At 36.9% G+C, this 19,959-nt stretch overlaps 1 protein-coding gene across 2 annotated transcripts in view; it reads right to left on the bottom strand.

The window, feature by feature from the left end:
* Window positions 1-944: 944 nt before the first annotated feature.
* The window catches only part of LOC134318331 (DDB1- and CUL4-associated factor 1), a 44,237-nt gene continuing 25,222 nt past the window's right edge, over window positions 945-19,959 (bottom strand). Inside the window, exons 17-25 of one of the 2 annotated variants that reach the window (XM_062999193.1) lie at window positions 16,097-16,179; window positions 15,916-16,000; window positions 15,595-15,828; window positions 12,806-12,899; window positions 12,595-12,699; window positions 12,230-12,303; window positions 12,033-12,125; window positions 9,472-9,745; window positions 945-1,822 (exon numbers count right to left, since the gene is read on the bottom strand). In XM_062999193.1, the coding sequence (XP_062855263.1) occupies window positions 1,767-1,822; window positions 9,472-9,745; window positions 12,033-12,125; window positions 12,230-12,303; window positions 12,595-12,699; window positions 12,806-12,899; window positions 15,595-15,828; window positions 15,916-16,000; window positions 16,097-16,179 (1,098 nt within the window). In that variant the 3' untranslated portion in view covers window positions 945-1,766. Of the gene's footprint in view, window positions 1,826-9,471; window positions 9,746-12,032; window positions 12,126-12,229; window positions 12,304-12,594; window positions 12,700-12,805; window positions 12,900-15,594; window positions 15,829-15,915; window positions 16,001-16,096; window positions 16,180-19,959 lie in introns of both variants that reach the window. The other variant, XM_062999192.1, reaches the window with a different exon arrangement.

Raw genomic sequence — 19,959 nt, forward strand, 5'->3', positions numbered from 1 at the left:
ATAATACAATAATATCCTAATATTAATGTCACGCATCATCCGGCATCCTTCGCTAGTGCAGCAGTAAAACAGTACAGGTGAGATCTGGCTATTAGCCTGTCAGGGGTCTAGACAGACATGACTGGCACTTGTCAGTGCACTCATATTGCCGTTCCCAAGCACAGATATAAAAAAAAAAAAAGGGTATCCAATCTAAAAACTGTGCCAAATCAGGTATTCAGACCTAAAATCACACCAAAATTCCCTTAGGAAATCATAATATGCTATGGCGACCCCTAAAGTCATGTATCACTCATTATTAATATCAATGTCTTTAATGACACCCCAGGTCAAATTCCATGTTTTGTTGACTTTATAAAAAGAAACATGAACAAATCCTTTCCAATATAATTCATACAATAATAATAATAAATAATCCCTATTTTTTCTGTCAATAAGTAGATCACTGTAGAGGATGTTTTCACTGTTTTTTAGGTACAATGTTTTTTATATAATTGGCTCTATAATTTTATAAAAACATGGCTCACAATCAACCTTTAAATTCATTCCAAAAGTATTTAATGGGATTGAGGTCAAAGCAAAATCCAAAAAGACATGGTTTGTCTAGTTTGGTTTAAAGTCATGTTAGAACTTAAAAGCCTTTCCCAAACTGGTGTCACAAAATGGAAAGCATCTAATTTACTTTTTGGCACATAGCAACAGACACAATCATGCATTTAACAAAAATGCATTAATACTGCATTAGTCACTTTTGACCAATGCTGGGGAGACTTGGCAACTACAGTGGAATATGAAAGTTGAGTGTTTTAAAAACAGGACTAGAATGTTGACAATGATGAGAGTTCCACCCCATCACTAATTTCCACAAAACAACCTAATCAAGGTTGTCAAGTAATCAAGTATTTAAAAAAACCAAGATATAAAAATAAGCCACATAAACCGAGTACTTTTAATACTGTTTATAGTAAAAATACTTTGATACATACTGTACAATTATTCTGTACATTTGTTTTAAGCAATCACCTAAAATCACACCAAAATTCGCTTGGGAAATGCTAGTATAGGACCACTTGGTAAAGATGGCACTTGCTCCATTACCATTCATTCTTGACTGATTTTCTGAACCATACCCACATCTTTCATTCAAAAAACTAAACATAAGCACTAATTGCTTTTAATTTGAGCAAACTTGAAAGCAAACAATTCCTAGAACATTTGAATGTGTGGGAATATCTCTGGAACAGCATTAATACCCAACAATAAACTAACATATTTGTAATGTTTAAGCTGAAAGAAAATCAAGCAGGCATACTGTGAGAGGAAAAGGCAGCTGGATGTCCAATTCAGATAAACACAGAGAAACAGTCCACTAAGATTGGTGGGTTCCCAAAAGTAATCAGACATTTTTGTAACATTGGTGGCACTTCAAACACACACACAAATTACTGTCACATTTTGCTCTCAAAACAAGTCTCAGTATTTATGCTTTCTAAAAAAAAAGGGACAGATTCAGAAAGCTGAATTTTAGAAAGCACTTTCAAAAAAACTATGCTTTTTACATTGTGTACATTTTTACATTTAGAAGGTACCAAACTTGCTTCATCAAACAATACTCATATTTCCATCTTCGTTCAGCAAAAAAAATAGCATTAGAGCACCCTTTATTTTTACTGCCAGCAAGGGGCTCACCAATTTAAGCATTTAAATTCTTAGTTATAAGTTATAAATAAGATTGTGCTTCCAGTTTCTCCTCTGTTTGTCCTCAATTATTCATTTAGAGAGAGAATGATGTCATCTTCCAGGTCTGAGTTGTCCGAGCTATCTGCTAGAACAACAATAAAAGAATGGGTAAGAGTTTGAGAAATTTAAGAGTCAAACATAAGTCATATGTACTTCATAGGTCATGCAAGTCATATGTGATTTTTGTATAATCTGTCTTAACCCATATCACAATGACCCGTCTGCAGACAAACAAAAAAGTATCAAATCAAACTCCCTGTTTTCATGTGTTAACATGGCAGACAATTATCAGCAGGTGTGGCAAATAAAGTCCAAAATCCATAATTTCTATTACTGCTAGTGAATGAAATGTAAGCATTTCATGAGACCACCTTAATTTTTTTCTAAAGTCAGCATCTCTACATGTGGAAGCCATGCCATTTCAGCGTTTGTTGAATTCCAACATTTAATTTAAAATAATCACCTGGTTTTTTTTTTTACCAAAGAAAAGTTTTGCTAAAAACCTTTGCTGTGGTTACTGCTACCCTCTTGCAATAGGTGGGAAAAACAGTGTTATTAGTATCTCAAGTAAATGGAATCCAAACTATAATCTTTTTACTATAAAAGTTTTAAGTGAGGGTTTATCCTGTCTTTACTGGTAGAGGGATATAGTAAGCAACAGAAAGTCAAGCACATCTACATAAAAATACATCAATGAGAAACAAAGTAAAACAAGCCGAGGTCTGCAAAGGAATAATTATTATTATTATTGATGGTAGAGGACAGGACCACAGTGATCTCTGAATGCAACACGTGTTAATTTAATGGTTAGACAAAAACCTGCAAGCCATATTGTCCTAAATCCACTGGGGATGATTCAGCTAGAAAGATGGTCACAAGCCATCAACCAAAGTTGAGCTAATTAAATTTTTGCCAGTAGTGGCATAACGTCACCTTAATGCAATGTAAATAACTAGTGGATAGATAGATAGATAGATGGATGGATGGATGGACAGATAGATAGATAGATATCCCGAAGGAAATTATTGTAATGAAGTAGTGAACAGCATGCCAGAACGCATGACAGCTGTGATTGCGATTGGCTTATCAATTTATCAGGTTTTGGCACATTAGTGCTTTAGGTTTTATATTGCCCCATTCTTCCAGCAAACACATCTTAGGGTGTGCAACAGTACAGGGTCGTCATAATCGCATTTTTTATTTCAAAATTCTCCACACATTCTTGGCAGAACTGCAGACAAGCCAGTCCACTACCCTTACCCCCTTCCTCTGCAACCATGCCTTTGCCAAATGTGTGCAGCATGTGGTTTTGCACTGTAGTGTTGAAAAATGCATGGACATCCCTGGAAAAGATATTGCCTTGAAGGCAGCATACAGTGGGTACGGAAAGTATTCAGACCCCTTAAAATTTTTCACTCTTTGTTTCATTGCAGCCAATTGGTAAGATCAAAAAAGTTCATTTTTTTGCTCATTAATGTACACTCTGCACCCCATCTTGACAGAAAAAAAACAGAAATGTAGATATTTTTGCTAATTTATTAAACAAGAAAAACTGAAATATCACATGGTCATAAGTATTCAGACCCTTTGCTCAGTATTGAGTAGAGGCACCCTTTTGAGCTAGTACAGCCATGAGTCTTCTTGGGAATGATGCAACAAGTTTTTCACACCTGGATTTGGGGATCCTCTGCCATTCTTCCTTGCAGATCCTCTCCAGTTCCCTTAGGTTGGATGGTGAACGTTGGTGGACGGCCATTTTCAAGTCTCTCCAGAGATGCTCAATTGGGTTTAGGTCAGGGCTCTGGCTGGGCCAGTCAAGAATGGTCACAGAGTTGTTCTGAAGCCACTGCTTTGTTATTTTAGCTGTGTGCTTAGGGTCATTGTCTTGTTGGAAGGTGAACCTTCGGCCTAGTCTGAGGTCCAGAGCACTCTGGAAGAGGTTTTCCTCCAGGATATCTCTGTACTTGGCCGCATTCATCTTTCCTTCAATTGCAACCAGTCCCTGCAGATGAAAAACACCCCCATAGCATGATGCTGCCACCACCATGTTTCACTGTTGGGATTGTATTTGGCAGGTGATGAGCAGTGCCTGGTTTTCTCCACACATACCGCTTAGAATTAACACCAAAAAGTTCAATCTTCGTCTCATCAGACCTTAGAATCTTCTTTCTCATAGTCTGGGAGTCCATGTGTTTTTTTGCAAACTGTATGCGGGCTTTCATATGTCTTGCACTGAGGAGAGGCTTCCGTCGGCACACTCTGCCATAAAGCCCCGACTGGTGGAGGGCTGCAGTGATAGTTGACTTTGTGGAACTTTCTCCCATCTCCCTACTGCATCTCTGGAGCTCAGCCACAGTGATCTTGGGGTTCTTCTTTACCTCTCTCACCAAGGCTCTTCTCCCACGATTGCTTAGTTTGGCTGGACGGCCAGGTCGAGGAAGAGTTGTGGTCGTCCCAAACTTCTTCCATTTAAGGATTATGGAGGCCACTGTGCTCTTAGGAACCTTGAGTGCTGCAGAAATTCTTTTGTAACCTTGGCCAGATCTGTGCCTTGCCACAATTCTGTCTCTGAGCTCCTTGGGCAGTTCCTTAGACCTCATGATTCTCATGTGCTCTGACATGCACTGTGAGCTGTGTGGTCTTATATAGACAGGTGTGTGCCTTTCCTAATCAAGTCCAATCAGTTTAATTAAACACAGCTGGACTCCAATGAAGGAGTAGAACCATCTCAAGGAGGATCAGAAGGAAATGGACAGCATGTGAGTTAAATATGAGTGTCACAGCAAATGGTCTGAATACTTATGACCATGTGATATTTCAGTTTTTCTTGTTTAATAAATTAGCAACATTTCTGTTTTTTTTCTGTCAAGATGGGGTGCAGAGTGTACATTAATGAGCAAAAAAAAGAACTTTTTTGATCTTACCAATTGGCTGCAATGAAACAAAGAGTGAAAAATTTAAAGGGGTCTGAATACTTTCCGTACCCACTGTATGTTGCTCTAAAATCTTAATGTAGGTTTGTGCATTCATTCTGCCATCACAGAAATTACCTTTGCCAAGAACACGGACACAACTCCATAACAGGATAGCCCTGGCTTTTGTGTGTATATTTCATGAAGTTTGTTTTCAGATTGTGTGTTCTCTTTTGTTTGCCACATATTTTTAATGGTGGTGGTGGGGGGTTACAGTCTGTTATTTGATCTCCTGTTGTGTTCCTTGCTAACTGGTCTGCTTTCTTTTATTACCAGCAATAACGCAGTGTCCCGGAATTCAGCAGCATCTTATGTCATAGTTTATATTGTTGAGTATTTTTTCCAAAACTGTGTGTATGGTTGGGTGGTGGGGTGACAGAGTTTCCATTGATTGGAAGTTTCCATTGCTATTGTTATTTCCATAACATTAATTACAACATTAATTGTGAATCTTAAGGATTAATATTGAATACCTTTAAAAAGTCAGGTATCTACCATTTTCATTTAAGTAGATAAAAAAATCAGACTAGCCCAAAACGTAGCTTTCCAGTAGCCATTCCACAAGAGAGGAAACACACAACAGACAGGGGAGTATAAAAGAAGATATAAAAGTCAGGGTATTGGACAACCTATGTAGCCTGTACATAAAGTAAAGAAATGGTAGGAAAAGTGAGACAGAGTGAAGTAAAAAGAAATAAGAGAATAAATTAAAATCTCCATGGCCTGCCATGCTTGGTTCATGATTTTTAAGAAAAAAAATCTCTGTTTCTGTATGGTGCCCACAATCTACCAGTTTATCAAGAGCCACACGTTTTAATAGGCACAATATTTCCCAATTATTGACAGTCTTAGCAAGATGCTAGATAAGCACCAGTTTTATGCAAAAAAAAAACAAAAAAAAAAAAAAACAACAGTACATGGGCAAAACAGGGGTCCAAAATAGGGGTGGGCGATATGGCCCTAAAATAATATCATGAAATTTCAGGTTATTTTTGCGATAACGATATTTTTGGCGATATAACAAAACACTGAAAAATATTTTATTTATTTTGAGAAAACACTATTGCAAAAAAAAAAAAAAAGTTCAGGTTTTATTTAGAATTAATATAAGTTAACACATCGTAAAAAAATGTAAGAAGTATGTAAGAATTACGCACACTTTTCTTTATTTTGTCTTTCCAGTGAAAATAATGTAACATAATGTAATGGCGAAGTCAGACAATTTTCATAGGGGTGGCTAGACTGAGACCATTGCTCACACAGGGGTCGCACAGAAACTGATACCTTTTTTTTGTGGTCACTCATTTATTTACCTACACAGGCAGTGAGTGCCATGTAGAATTTTATCACGAAGACCCGCATACTAATAATAAGCTTTTTTTCTCTTCATTTTCCCTGACAAGTAAAAAAAACAAAATATAGCAACCTTAACATTATGAGGAAGAATTTCAAAGATATTCCTTTGCAATACTTTATCATTTGGCTGCCAACTTGTGTGTAATGATGACACTCAATTGAACCCCAGAACATGCCAGTGTGAATGCATGGAAAACACATTTTAATTTTCTTTCAACAATATGATACAGACTAACCAACACTATTAAGCCAAATCAGCACTGAAAATTGACTTTACTTTTAATAACCTTCTTCAATGCTGGAGCTTTTTAAAACGAAATATTTTCTTTTAAATAGAAGTGTTATTTAACTGCTATTAAATTGTTTCCCAACAAAATCCGCCCAATTTGGCGGATAAACGCACAATCTGGCAACACTGGAACGCGCAGAACCCGGTGGCACCTTTACTCGTAGCGCGCCACAATTACTATTAAGTACAGTAGCAGTAGTACTAAGCAGTAGTAATACTTCTGTGTTGTTGGTGGACATTAATGTTAAGAGTATTCCTGCACTGTTTGGTGGAGGTGCGCTGTTGAATTGCGTCCCTGTGTGAACCTGCGTGCAGAAACACTTCCACCAAAAAGTTGCCGGCAAAGCGGTGGTTGGGGTTTGGGTTGCCAAAGATTAATTTATGGTGGACTTGGAGTTTTTGGAACGAGCTCCTCAACTGCAGAGCCGCTTTCCGCCATACTCGTTGCTGTGCCCAAATGACCCACGTAACAAACGTACGCCATTTGCGTAGCTGTGTGACGTCATTGAGTAAACAACGCAGAATATCGCTATTATTACGATATGGGATTTTTTGTATCGTTTTAAAAATTATACCGGTATTATCGTGAATGATACGATATAGCACACCCCTAGTCCAAAACCCAGGAAAGTATTAAAAGTAGAAGTAAAAGTAAATGCTGTTAGTATAAATGGAAGCGGTTATTTTAAATATAAAGATTGTTCTTTTAAGCCTGTAAACCACCTTAACAATTAACCTGTTTTCTTCCTTTCATCTGAACATGATTTGTGCCAATTCATGATCATAATCAACTGTTGACATCACCTGTTTGAAATCATGACATTATTTAGTTGTTTTTTTAACTTATTACTAGCCCTAAATGTTCCTGTTCCAACGTTTTTAGAATGTGAGTCGATGTAAATGTAAGAAACACTGCATCTATTTTATTTGCATTTTCTATACTGTCCCATTTTTTTATTTGAGTAGTATATTTCAGTAACAAAAAAATAATTTTGGCAGAATTAATTTAAAGCAAAACTCAGGAGAGTTTAACAAAATTGTGGCACTTTTATCCCTTTCATGATCTGTTCAACCATTAATTTAAATCAAAATATTTGAGTAAAATAAGCTGTATTTAAATAATCTTTTTTGGGCTGTATCTACTCACTGAATGGCATGTGTTAAACTAAAAAAATATTGGTATTCTTGGTATTCTACACCATTTCTGACTTAAAGCCAACAGCTGAAAAATCATTAATAATAAGTTGGATAAGTTGAGTTCTTGTTGAGATGATTACAGGGTTAAAGATGTGCTGCATGTTCCTCAGCACCATGAATCTCTCCTCTGGTCTAATACAGAAGTTATCTGAGAAAATATTTGTCCGTAGGTGAGTTTAAAAAAAAAAGTTTTGCAGTCAATGAATTCCAAACAAATTTAGTGAAACGTTTTATTTGTGGTTCGAATTTAATCGGTAAATGGTAGGTAGATATCTGAACAATGTTAATGCTAATAATATGAAAAAAACGCTGATGCTGCAGCTTTACTTTGTTAATCATTGTTATCTTACATCAGTGTGTTGGAGCTTCTGAAATGTCCATATTTGCGGGTCTTTGGGTGAACGACGCACTTTTAGAAAACTCCGATAGCTTTTAGAGAACGTTTGCGTATGCGCATTAATGTGTTTAACCACCGTCTAACTCACAAGCGCAGATTCACCAAACCAGCGTGCAGTCCGTCACACATCTCACATCATTTAACTTTCATTCTGTAGTAACGAGTAACGAATTTACATACAGTGAATGTAACGGAGTAAAAGTACACAATTTCTTTAGAAAATGTAGTGGAGTAAAAGTGAAAGTTGCCGAAAATTTTTATACTCCAGTAAAGTACAAGTACTTCAAAAAACTACTTAAGTACTGTAACGAAGTATTATTACTTCGTTACTATACACCACTGGTCACAGACCATGCCATGCTATTGTTTAATGGCGGTTTCCGACGCAGTGCCGTCTGAGGGATCAAAGATCAGTGTGAAAGTGCTTTAGCTTGCGCCCTTGGCTTTTACGCACTGAAATTCCTCCCGATTCCTTGAATCGTTTAATGATATTATACACCGTAGAGGGACAAATATGCAAATCCCTTCCAATCCTTCTTTGAGGTAAATTGTTTTTAAACATTTCAATCATTTTCTCATGCATTTGTTGACAAACTGGAGATCCTCTGGCTATCTTTGCTCATCAAAGACTTAGCCTTTTCTGATGCTTTTGTACCAAACTACAATCACCTGCTGACATCACCCGTTTGGAATCACATCATTTAGCTTTTTCACCTCATTACTAGCCCTAAATTTTCCCCGTCCCAACTTTTTTGGAATGTGTTGCAGGCCTGAAATGCAGGAATGGAAGTATATTAACAAATGAAATCAAGCTGAGCAGACAAAACATGTAAGGAACACTGCCTTTTTATTTATTTGCATTTTTCATACTGTTCCAACGTTTTCTGATTTGGGGTTGTATTACAATTCTGTCTTTCCAAAACAGACAGTATCTGAGAAACTGAAGGAAATACAAAAAGTGTTGCAACCGTCCCCACTCTCCCCTATATATTCATTTATAAATAATTCAAAGTTTAAAACACTTCATATTTTTGTCATTTGATTATTTTTGCAAACAATTGGCTTAAAAGAAATATTGGGACGAATATCAAAAATAATTTTACTCAAACGCAAACGTAGTGGTCAGCAGCAGTAGAGGAGAGATATAACCAGGGTAAATAAATACGAGATTTTGAACAAAAGGCAAAAATGCATAAATAGAATTTTAACAAGAGTGGACTGATACTAAATCTCCCCATCACATCAGTTTAAGCCAAAGTCAGACTCTAAATTTATTTAGTGACTATTTGATCAATAGGGTTGATCTGTCATTCAGAGAAAGGGGTAAATTTATTTACTTAATTCTTGGCACTGCAAAGAATTAGTGCAAAGAAAGATTAAATATTAAATTATATCCTGAGTATTTAACACCTTTATAAGCTGTCCTACAACACAACATTTACAAGTCAGCTTAGTGTTTTAGGTAAAACTCTACCAATGATGCACAGAAATAATGACATAAAAAAAAAACTTTCACTCACTGTTGCCAATCATCAGCTCCACATCTCCATCATTATCATCTGAATCTTCCTCGTCATCATCGTCGTCGTCATCATCATCATCGTCATCCTCGTCCTCACCATCCTCCTCAAGCAGGTGAGCCACCTCATCATCATCAGATGGAGAAAAATCCTGATCACCATCTTCTTCTTCATTATTTTCATTCTCCAGCTCAGCTAAGAGGGGGTCTGTGTCGATATCATCTATATCATCCGAGTCATCATCATCCTCCTCTTCTTCCTGATCTTCATCCTCCTGAAACAGTAAAAACATGCAAAATGGTTTAGATCAAATCACCAGAGAAATTACATTCATACTACATTTTAAATAAATTAAATGTGCAGTCCTATATGGCTGCTTTCACATGATACACAGAAAAACTACCTTTGTTTCCTATTGGATGAGGAGGTGCCACTTTCCTTTGTGCACTTTTTTGAACATAATTTTTAACCTTTTCAGAGCACAACCAATGTGAGAAACTGCTTATATGACTTTATATGTCAAAAAAAAAGCAAGCCACATACCACATGTTGAGGAGATTTTTACTGTTTCGTCCTTGAACAGTTGAATTTCACTTTAAATGGCCATGGTATTATAGGAAAAATATGGCAAGGTCACTATTAAGCTGTGTAGGTATTTTAAATAACAATTTTCTGTTTACAAATCCTGAATTGCTTGTAGTGGCATCATAGCTCTTTAATAAGATTTTATGTGCCTTTTGATTAAACCAATAAAGTTTAATTAAACTCTTTTATATTGTTTCCAAATGACAATCACTGTCAAAGCTTTCTTGTCTAAAACTGCATGTAAATGTACAGTTAACACTGTCCATGTCTATTCCAGCTAGCCGCTCAGTTGCACAGCCAACAGAAAGTGGTTTAATCTATTTATTTCGGATTTAACGCCATACAGAACACATATCTGTCATTTATGGCAGGACAGGTGATATAACTATATCACCTATATCACAATGAACAATGTTCACTGTTTTCTGTATTTATATTTGGGGTCCATTTTATATTTTTATGGCCGATTTTGCAAGGTAAGTTAGAACTGTTCTTGTGTTATCTTGGGTAAGGATTTCTTTTACAGTTCTAGGCATGTAGTTGCTGTCTTTCCTTAGTGTATTTGGGGCATTCTGTCAGAATGTGTTTTATCTTAAGTGTTTAGCAGGTTTCACAGGTTGGAGATTTTTCTCCTTTTATGACGTGTTGGTGGGTTATTCTGGTGTGGCCATCTCTGCATCTTGTATGTATTATTTGGTCTGTGTCATCCTTGGTGTGTCCTTGGATTACTGTTGTTTAGGTGTTGTTAGAGTTTTTTTGTGGTCTGTGTGCTGGATTTGGTTTGCCATTTGTCCCTGATGTTGGTATTTATTACTGGCTTTATGTCTGTTGAGAGAATTTTGATGTTTGGTGTGTTTTGTCTTGATTTTTACGAGGCTACTTGGTCCGCTTTTTTCATTTACTGCTTTTCTGCTGTGTCCTGGTATCCAGCATAAACTCTATTATTCTTTTGAATATTGATGATAGGGTAGTCTGGTGTGCATGTTTCTGGTGCTTTAAAGCATGATTCTAAGTCTGTACATATTATGATTTTTGTGCTTTTGCATATTTTAAAGCCATAAGCAGGGCATGGGCTTCTGTAGTTTAGATGGAGCTAGGTAGGGGTAGTTTTACATTGTTTGAGTATCGGTTTGTAATTATTGCTTCTGTTACTTGGTCTGGGGTCTTGGATCCGTCTGTGTAGATGAGTAGATAGAGTGGGTATTTTTTACCTGAATTTTTTTTCAGAAATGTACTGAGATATACAATTGGATGCATGTTTTTTTTTCTTACTGTCAGCAATGTCAAAAATAATGTTAGGATTTTGAGTTTCCCCGAAAAGGTATTGTGTTGTGACTGTTCTTGGCTATTATATTTGGATTGAGTTTTAGCTCTTCTAAGTACAGTTTAATTCAGGTTCTAAATGGCTAAATTATGTTTCGTTTGTTTTTATGTCAAATTGGGGGCCATGCTGGGTGTATTGTTTTGTATACTGGGTTTCTAGGTTTTGACACATGCAAATGTGGCCAACACTTTAATATTAGCACCATTGATTGTTTAGCATAAAATGCCAATATCTCAATAAATAAGTGGATAAATACCAACTTTGCATTATTTGAATATTTTCGTGATAATAGCATTTCTGGTCTGCATTAGGCAGTCCTCTTTGCCTTGCCATTGTAAACAGGAACAGGAAGAATGAAACTGCCTTTGTTAAGCATAAAGCCATGTGAGCACTGACATGTTGAGGACAGGTAAGTTTAATTTGTAATTAATTATAGGTTAGTCTGATTTTGTACCTTGTTTCAAACTGAACAAAGTGTGATGTCATGTCATGTCACTGTTTTCAACATACACAAGCAGTTTCACTAAACACTATTTCACGAGGTATTTTGTGCCTTGATAAGCTGGAATATGTGCCCACAGTGAACGAAACACAAAATGCTTATTTAATGGCAGCCTTACAGTGTATAAAAATGGTGCTAAGATAAGCTCACCTGATCCTCCTCATCCTCTTCCTCCTCAGCAAGTCTCTGTCGACCTACTTCATAAAGACGGCATACTGTGTCCATGTTTATAGAATCTTGATTCTGTTGTGGGGAAGTTAACATATTTTAGCTTACAATCATATTATATAAAAAATACATATGATAAACAATATAATATAAATCTACAAGAACAAATAACTACTTACTTCAATGACTGCAAGGTAACAGTCTTTTGTATCTGTACAGAGGTCAAAAATGTTCCTCTTTACATCAATAGTAGCTGAAAGAACACAATAAATTTGAGAAAGAACTGATAATTGATTAAACTTAATTTTAAACCAACTGCTTACAATGATAACAAGTCACAACTACATTTTAATTAAATAAAAAGTGCCAAACCATGTGAAAATGTTGGCACATTACATCCCTATAAATACTGTGTGAATTACAGTGATATTTGATTGTTTATCTGCATGCAGCACAAAGCCTTTAAGTATCATCAGTGGTACTCAGAACACAGTATAGCACACTGAAATAGAGATTCATTTATTAATTTGAATGAAGATTGTACCTATGGGTTTGTAATTAGTGGCATCAAAGGTTCTAAAGGAAGAGCCAAAGGGACTCTTCATCTGCTGCTCCATCATGTCATCCTCATCATCAGCCTGCAGCATTGCTAACAGACAGCAGCAAGCAGTTAACAGGACAGTGCACTGAATAGATATATCTGTGTATTTAAGAAATTGTGTGTAGACATGCTTAGACAAGAGTGCCTGATTTACCTCCATAAATAACTGTTCCATTGTTGTTAAAAACAGTTCTACACTGATCCAGTGCTGGTACTGTGTGCAGCAAGTGAAATGTCCTTAGGTCCCACTGATATATAGTTAAAGAACTGAACCTAAATGTGACCATCATATCATGTGAATATAGAAATATAAAAAGCTTTTTTATGAAATGTATGACAGTGTTAATTTAATTTAGTGTGGTTACTTTATTAAGACTGTTTTACCATCCAAATTAATCAGGCTATTAGTGCTCCTACAGTAGTCCCTTTTCATGGATGGACAGTCTAAAGGTAAATGTATAATAGCAAATTGTAAACAAAAGCCAGAAACTGTATACAGTTAGTATTAAGTTCTTATATATGGTGAATAAACATGGTAAGTGATACCAATGGTAAGGGGGGCAGTGATAGCTCAGTGGTTAAGGTACTAGACTAGAAAGCCCCGCCACCACCAAGTTGCCACTGTTGGGTCCCTGAGCAAGGCCCTTAACCCTCAATTGCTCATCGTGTTCCGCTCATTGTGCAAGTCGCTTTGGATAAAAGCGTCTGCTAAATGCTGAAAATGTAAAATGGGTGTATACTTATGAATGAAAAATGGCCAATTTAGACTTGAATAAACCAAGAATACAAGTTTATTACCAACAAGGATAATCTAAAATAATCTAGGATGGAATAAACAGATGGAATGTCATTATGTGTCATATACATATGTACAGAACAATGAAATTCTTTTTCAGCATATACAGTGGTGTTCAAAAAAATAGCAGTCCAACATCATTAACCTGATAAATCCCTGTTTTTAGTAGAAATGCTATTTCTACATAGCAAAACATTTTACTTAAGTGTAGTAGAGTAATGAAAACAAAACAAACCCAACAATTAGGACATGCATGCCGCTCATTCTGAGTAATCGAAGCATTGATTGAAAGGGGCTTGTTCAAAATAATAGCAGTGAGGATTTCAATTGGTGAAGTCATTCATTCTGCAGAAGAACGGGTGTCAATTTTGGCCCTTTTTTAAGGTAGGAGAGTGGCAAATGTTGCACATGTTGGTCATAGTGCATTTCCTTCTGACATACTGGGTAAAATGGGTTGTTCCAGACACTGTTCTGATGAACAGCGTACTTTGATTAAAAAGTTTATTGTAAAGGGAAAAACAAACAGAGAAGTGCAGCAAATGATAGGCTGCTCAGCTAAAATGATCTCAAATGCCTTGAAGTGACAACCAAAACCTGAAAGACGCGGAAGGAAGCGTGGAACTACTGTTCGATAGGATCGAATAATCACCTCCAGAAAGATCAAGGAACATCTGAAGTTACCAGTGAGTACAGAAGATGAAGCCAATTTACCAGCAAGAACTCCTTGCAAGGTCCCATTGTTAAGAAAAAGACATGTCCTGAATGGGTTCAAATTTGCCAAGGAACACACTGACTGGTCCAAAGAGAAATGGCTCAACATTTTGTGGACTGATGAAAGCAAAATTGATCTTTTTGGTTCTAGTGGCCGTAGACAGTATGTCAGACGTCCCCTGAGCACTGAATTCAAGCCAAAGTACAATGTGAAGACAGTAAAGCATGGTGGTACAAAATGATAATATGGGGGATGTTTTTCATACCATGGTGTTACGCCTATTTATCGCATACAAGGGATCATGGATCAGTTTGAATATATCAGAATACTTGAGGAGATCATGTTGCCCTATGTTGAAGAAGAAATGTCCTTAAAATGGGTGTTTTAACATGACAATGACCCAAAACATCTTGGTTACAGACAAACAAGATTGGGGTAATAGAGTGGCCAGCCTAATCCCCTGACTTCAATCCCATAGAGAACTTGTGGGCTGACATCTGAAGCACATTTTTTTGAGGCAAAACCCAAAAATGCAGAAGAACTGTGGAATGTAGTGTAATCATCCTGGACAGGAATACCTGTTTAGAGGTACCAGAAGTTGGTCGACTCCATGCAACACAGATCTCAGAAACAATTGTTATGCCACTAAATATTAGTTCAGTAATTTAAAGTAAAGTAAAACCTCAAACATTTTTTTCAGTTTATACATAAATTTTTTAAAGAAAAATGCTGGCACTGCTATTTTTTTTAACAGCCTAATATAAATTTTTCTTAACATTCTGTAAAGGATTAACACAACCTGGCAAAATTTTGTTAATGTTTTCATTTAGAATTGAAAGTGTAGTATTTTTAGTGCATTTGCATTTATGGAAATAAAAGTTAATACAATGATTTTGCACTTTATTCACTTGTTTAAAATCTATTTTTTTTTTACACAACTGACATGGTTTTTGGAAGCTCGGGTCAGAGAGCAAAAGCAGCCAGTGTATGGTATGTCATGTCTATTCTGTTTTTGCAAGCAAAATGTGTTTATAGCGTTTCTTAGTATGAAGTATTCAAGTTTTTTTTACCAACCTTTACCTTGTGTTACTGTAGTGTGACAATAAATGCAATTTGGCTAACCTTCCCCCCTCCCGAGAGCTTTGGTCTACACCTTGTAATATCATCACAGAACATATAAACGCAACTGCTTAGTAATAAAAATAATAAAGATTAAATTTTTTTCAAAGATTTCCATTACTCATTTTTTAGGACTGCATAAGCAAACTGTAAGAATTTAAAACATCTGAAGACACGTGTACAGCTTTACAGCCATGCAGAAATCAGTTTGGAGAGTATAACAAAATGCAAGCGCACACAGACACAAAACATTCCAATCAGTAACAAACGTGACCAAAAAGTAGAAAACGCAATAAGTTAAAAGTTTCAAGGATACAATCTCTGTGTTGATAATGACCTCAAGGCCATTGGGATGAAAAACACCGCTGATATTCATGTTGAATTTGTCGAACTTGTGGATTGCCAGTGCTGACCGCACATCCCATAGTACCCCATCATTTAAGACAAGATCATCGGTGGGATTGAAGGTGGCGCAGTTTCGTTTGTAGTTGTTTGCCAGGTCAGGATTGTTCAAGGTAAGGGTTCTCTGCCCAGTTTGAATGTCATAAATCTGAATCATTAAGGGGAAAAGTAGGATAAGAATGGTATCATGGAGCAAGCAAAATTTATTTTCATTATAACTTGTGCAATTGCTTACATGAGCAACATGGTCCTTTGTTCCTATCACTCTGTCCTGGGAGAGTTTACTGAATTCAACATAATGATCATCTAAAAAGGAATGCCTGGAATACAAAATAAGGTAGTGTAGTGTCATACTTATAAAAGCTTAAGTGATTCTGGCTCTTGCTTCAAAACCAGTTTGTTTTTGTTAGACTTACTTCATAATGAAGACAGATTTCATGCCCCACAGAGCTGATAGAGGATAACTCCATGAAGCAGACGTCAACAGTAAAGATCCATCCTACAAAAGACAAAACCTTTTTTTTTTTTTTTTACTTTTATGTTGCTGTTAATCCAAAAAGTCCATTAATTTTAAAGAACTGATCTTTGTAGTACTGTACTTAAAAGATCACAGACCTTTTTACATTTTATTTTATTTATTAGGATTTTAATGTCATGTTTTACACACTTTGGTTACAGGACAGGTAGTTACTCATTACACAAAATTCAGCTGTTCACAAATTGTCATGGACAATTTTGTATCTCCAATTCACCCACTTGTAAGTCTTTGGACTGAGGGAGGAAACCAGAGCTTCCAAGAGGAAACCCACACAGAGACGGGAAGAACATGCAAACTCCACACAGAAAGGACCAGGACCACTCCACCTGGAGATCGAACCCAGGACCTTCTTGCTGTGAGGCAACAGTGCTACCCACTGAGCCACCATACCACACACAATTTATTTTAATTTGACTCATTTTATTTCATTTGGCATTTAATTACATTAGCAGTGTAAATGTACACCAAACACTGTTCTTTGAATTGACTTAGATATAGATTATTGCTTTTTTCACAAACTATACAAGTATCCAGTCATACGGCAGAAGCACAACAAAATCAAGGGTCACATTACCGTTCACATTAAAAATTAGAAAATTTGTGATCTGAATGACTTTCACCTGTCAGTGTCAAATGAGCTCTTGAATATGAAAGCTGACACACAATGTTGATAAAAGAGGGCAGGGTACACTAGCCATACTAGCTAAAAACCATAGTGGAAGGGAAAGGTAATCCAAAAACCCACTCTTTAAAAAGTGGTGAGCAAAAAAAGCACCACAGAAAACACAGACTTTGCTTTAACAGCATAAGACTACATCAGGTTTAACTAAAGTCAGCCAAGAACAAGAATGTAAGAATACTGTGGGTTGCCAAAATTAGACAAACACTGAAAAACTTGACTGGTTTCTTAACTCTCATAATTTCATAGTACAATAAGAGATTTTAGTCAGAGAGTAAATTCAGAGAATATAGTACTATGTAATTTATTTATTTATTTGATTTTCTTTACGCCACTTTATACACTTGATTGTGTTATTTATGGCATGATCGGTGTTATGCTTAAGTCATTTATTCTTATTTCTATTTGTCCATTTATATTTTTGTTCCTGCCAGAAAGTTTAGAAAGATTGTTCTTGTGTTTTCTTGGTTGAAAGCTTCTTTAACATTTCCAGGTATGTGTAGCTGTTGTCTCTCTCTGGTGTATTTGGGGCATTTGAATATGTTTTATTGTGATTTGTGTTTGGTATCTTTCACATGTAGGGGGTATCTCCTTTTATTAAGTATCCGCTCATTTTCCTTGGTGCATTCTTGGCTTATTGCTTTTATTTGGATGTATCTTGTGTAGTTTGTTTGTTGTCTGTGAGTCCCACTCAATTTGCCATTTTTCCTTAATGTACTTATTTATTGACGGCTTGATATCTGTAGCAGAGATTTTTCTGTTTGTTGTATTTTGAATTATCTTTCTAGCCGCCTTCTCATTTCCACTTATTCCACAGAGAATATAGTACGATGTAAAAAAAAAAAAAAAAAAAAAACCTAACAAAAAAAACAAAAAAAAAACATGAATCCATGAGCCAAACCTGCTTTTTGTCAAAAATCCAAAAACTGCCAAATTTTATTTCCTTACTTACTGGCTAGAACTGTTGCTGCCTGTGGGGATTCACACATGCAGGCTTTACCTGTATGTATATACAGTGTATCACAAAAGTGAGTACACCCCTCACATTTCTGCAGATATTTAAGTATATCTTTTCATGGGACAACACTGACAAAATGACACTTTGACACAATGAAAAGTAGTCTGTGTGCAGCTTATATAACAGTGTAAATTTATTCTTCCCTCAAAATAACTCAATATACAGCCATTAATGTCTAAACCACCGGCAACAAAAGTGAGTACACCCCTTAGTGAAAGTTCCTGAAGTGTCAATATTTTGTGTGGCCACCATTATTTCCCAGAACTGCCTTAACTCTCCTGGGCATGGAGTTTACCAGAGCTTCACAGGTTGCCACTGGAATGCTTTTCCACTCCTCCATGATGACATCACGGAGCTGGCGGATATTCGAGACTTTGCGCTCCTCCACCTTCCGCTTGAGGATGCCCCAAAGATGTTCTATTGGGTTTAGGTCTGGAGACATGCTTGGCCAGTCCATCACCTTTACCCTCAGCCTCTTCAATAAAGCAGTGGTCGTCTTAGAGGTGTGTTTGGGGTCATTATCATGCTGGAACACTGCCCTGCGACCCAGTTTCCGGAGGGAGGGGATCATGCTCTGCTTCAGTATTTCACAGTACATATTGGAGTTCATGTGTCCCTCAATGAAATGTAACTCCCCAACACCTGCTGCACTCATGCAGCCCCAGACCATGGCATTCCCACCACCATGCTTGACTGTAGGCATGACACACTTATCTTTGTACTCCTCACCTGATTGCCGCCACACATGCTTAAGACCATCTGAACCAAACAAATTAATCTTGGTCTCATCAGACCATAGGACATGGTTCCAGTAATCCATGTCCTTTGTTGACATGTCTTCAGCAAACTGTTTGGGGGCTTTCTTGTGTAGAGACTTCAGAAGAGGCTTCCTTCTGGGGTGACAGCCATGCAGACCAATTTGATGTAGTGTGCGGCGTATGGTCTGAGCACTGACAGGCTGACCCCCCACCTTTTCAATCTCTGCAGCAATGCTGACAGCACTCCTGCACCTATCTTTCAAAGACAGCAGTTGGATGTGACGCTGAGCACGTGCACTCAGCTTCTTTGGACGACCAACGCGAGGTCTGTTCTGAGTGGACCCTGCTCTTTTAAAACGCTGGATGATCTTGGCCACTGTGCTGCAGCTCAGTTTCAGGGTGTTGGCAATCTTCTTGTAGCCTTGGCCATCTTCATGTAGCGCAACAATTCGTCTTTTAAGATCCTCAGAGAGTTCTTTGCCATGAGGTGCCATGTTGGAACTTTCAGTGACCAGTATGAAAGAGTGTGAGAGCTGTACTACTAAATTGAACACACCTGCTCCCTATGCACACCTGAGACCTAGTAACACTAACGAGTCACATGACATTTTGGAGGAAAAATGACAAGCAGTGCTCAATTTGGACATTTAGGGGTGTAGTCTCTTAGGGGTGTACTCACTTTTGTTGCCAGTGGTTTAGACATTAATGGCTGTATATTGAGTTATTTTGAGGGAAGAATAAATTTACACTGTTATATAAGCTGCACACAGACTACTTTTCATTGTGTCAAAGTGTCATTTTGTCAGTGTTGTCCCATGAAAAGATATACTTAAATATCTGCAGAAATGTGAGGGGTGTACTCACTTTTGTGATACACTGTATATATACAGTATATTAGGGCTGTCAAACGATTAAAAATTTAAATCACGATTGATCTCAGAATTTCATATAGTTAATCGCGATTAATCGCATTTGTTTTTTTTAAAAAGGAGGTGGTTTTAATGTTATGGCTGATCATACACTAACATACACAAAAACTCATTCACAATCAACACAGTCTTGTTCCCTGGGTTCTGACAACTCATACTAGTGACTATATTACTTGCATCTTTGCACAATATTGCATTGTTTTTGCACCTTATTCTCACCTTATTCTACCTGCTGCTATATAAACCCTACGCTGCTAACTGGATATCAGAATACGTTTTTATTAGGGCTGTCGAAGTTAACGCGATAATAATAATGCGTTCCAGTGTTGCCAGATTGGGCGGTTATCCGCCAATTTG

The sequence above is a fragment of the Trichomycterus rosablanca genome, chromosome 7 (assembly GCF_030014385.1).
Source record: "Trichomycterus rosablanca isolate fTriRos1 chromosome 7, fTriRos1.hap1, whole genome shotgun sequence".
NCBI classification, from domain to species: Eukaryota; Metazoa; Chordata; class Actinopteri; order Siluriformes; family Trichomycteridae; genus Trichomycterus; species Trichomycterus rosablanca.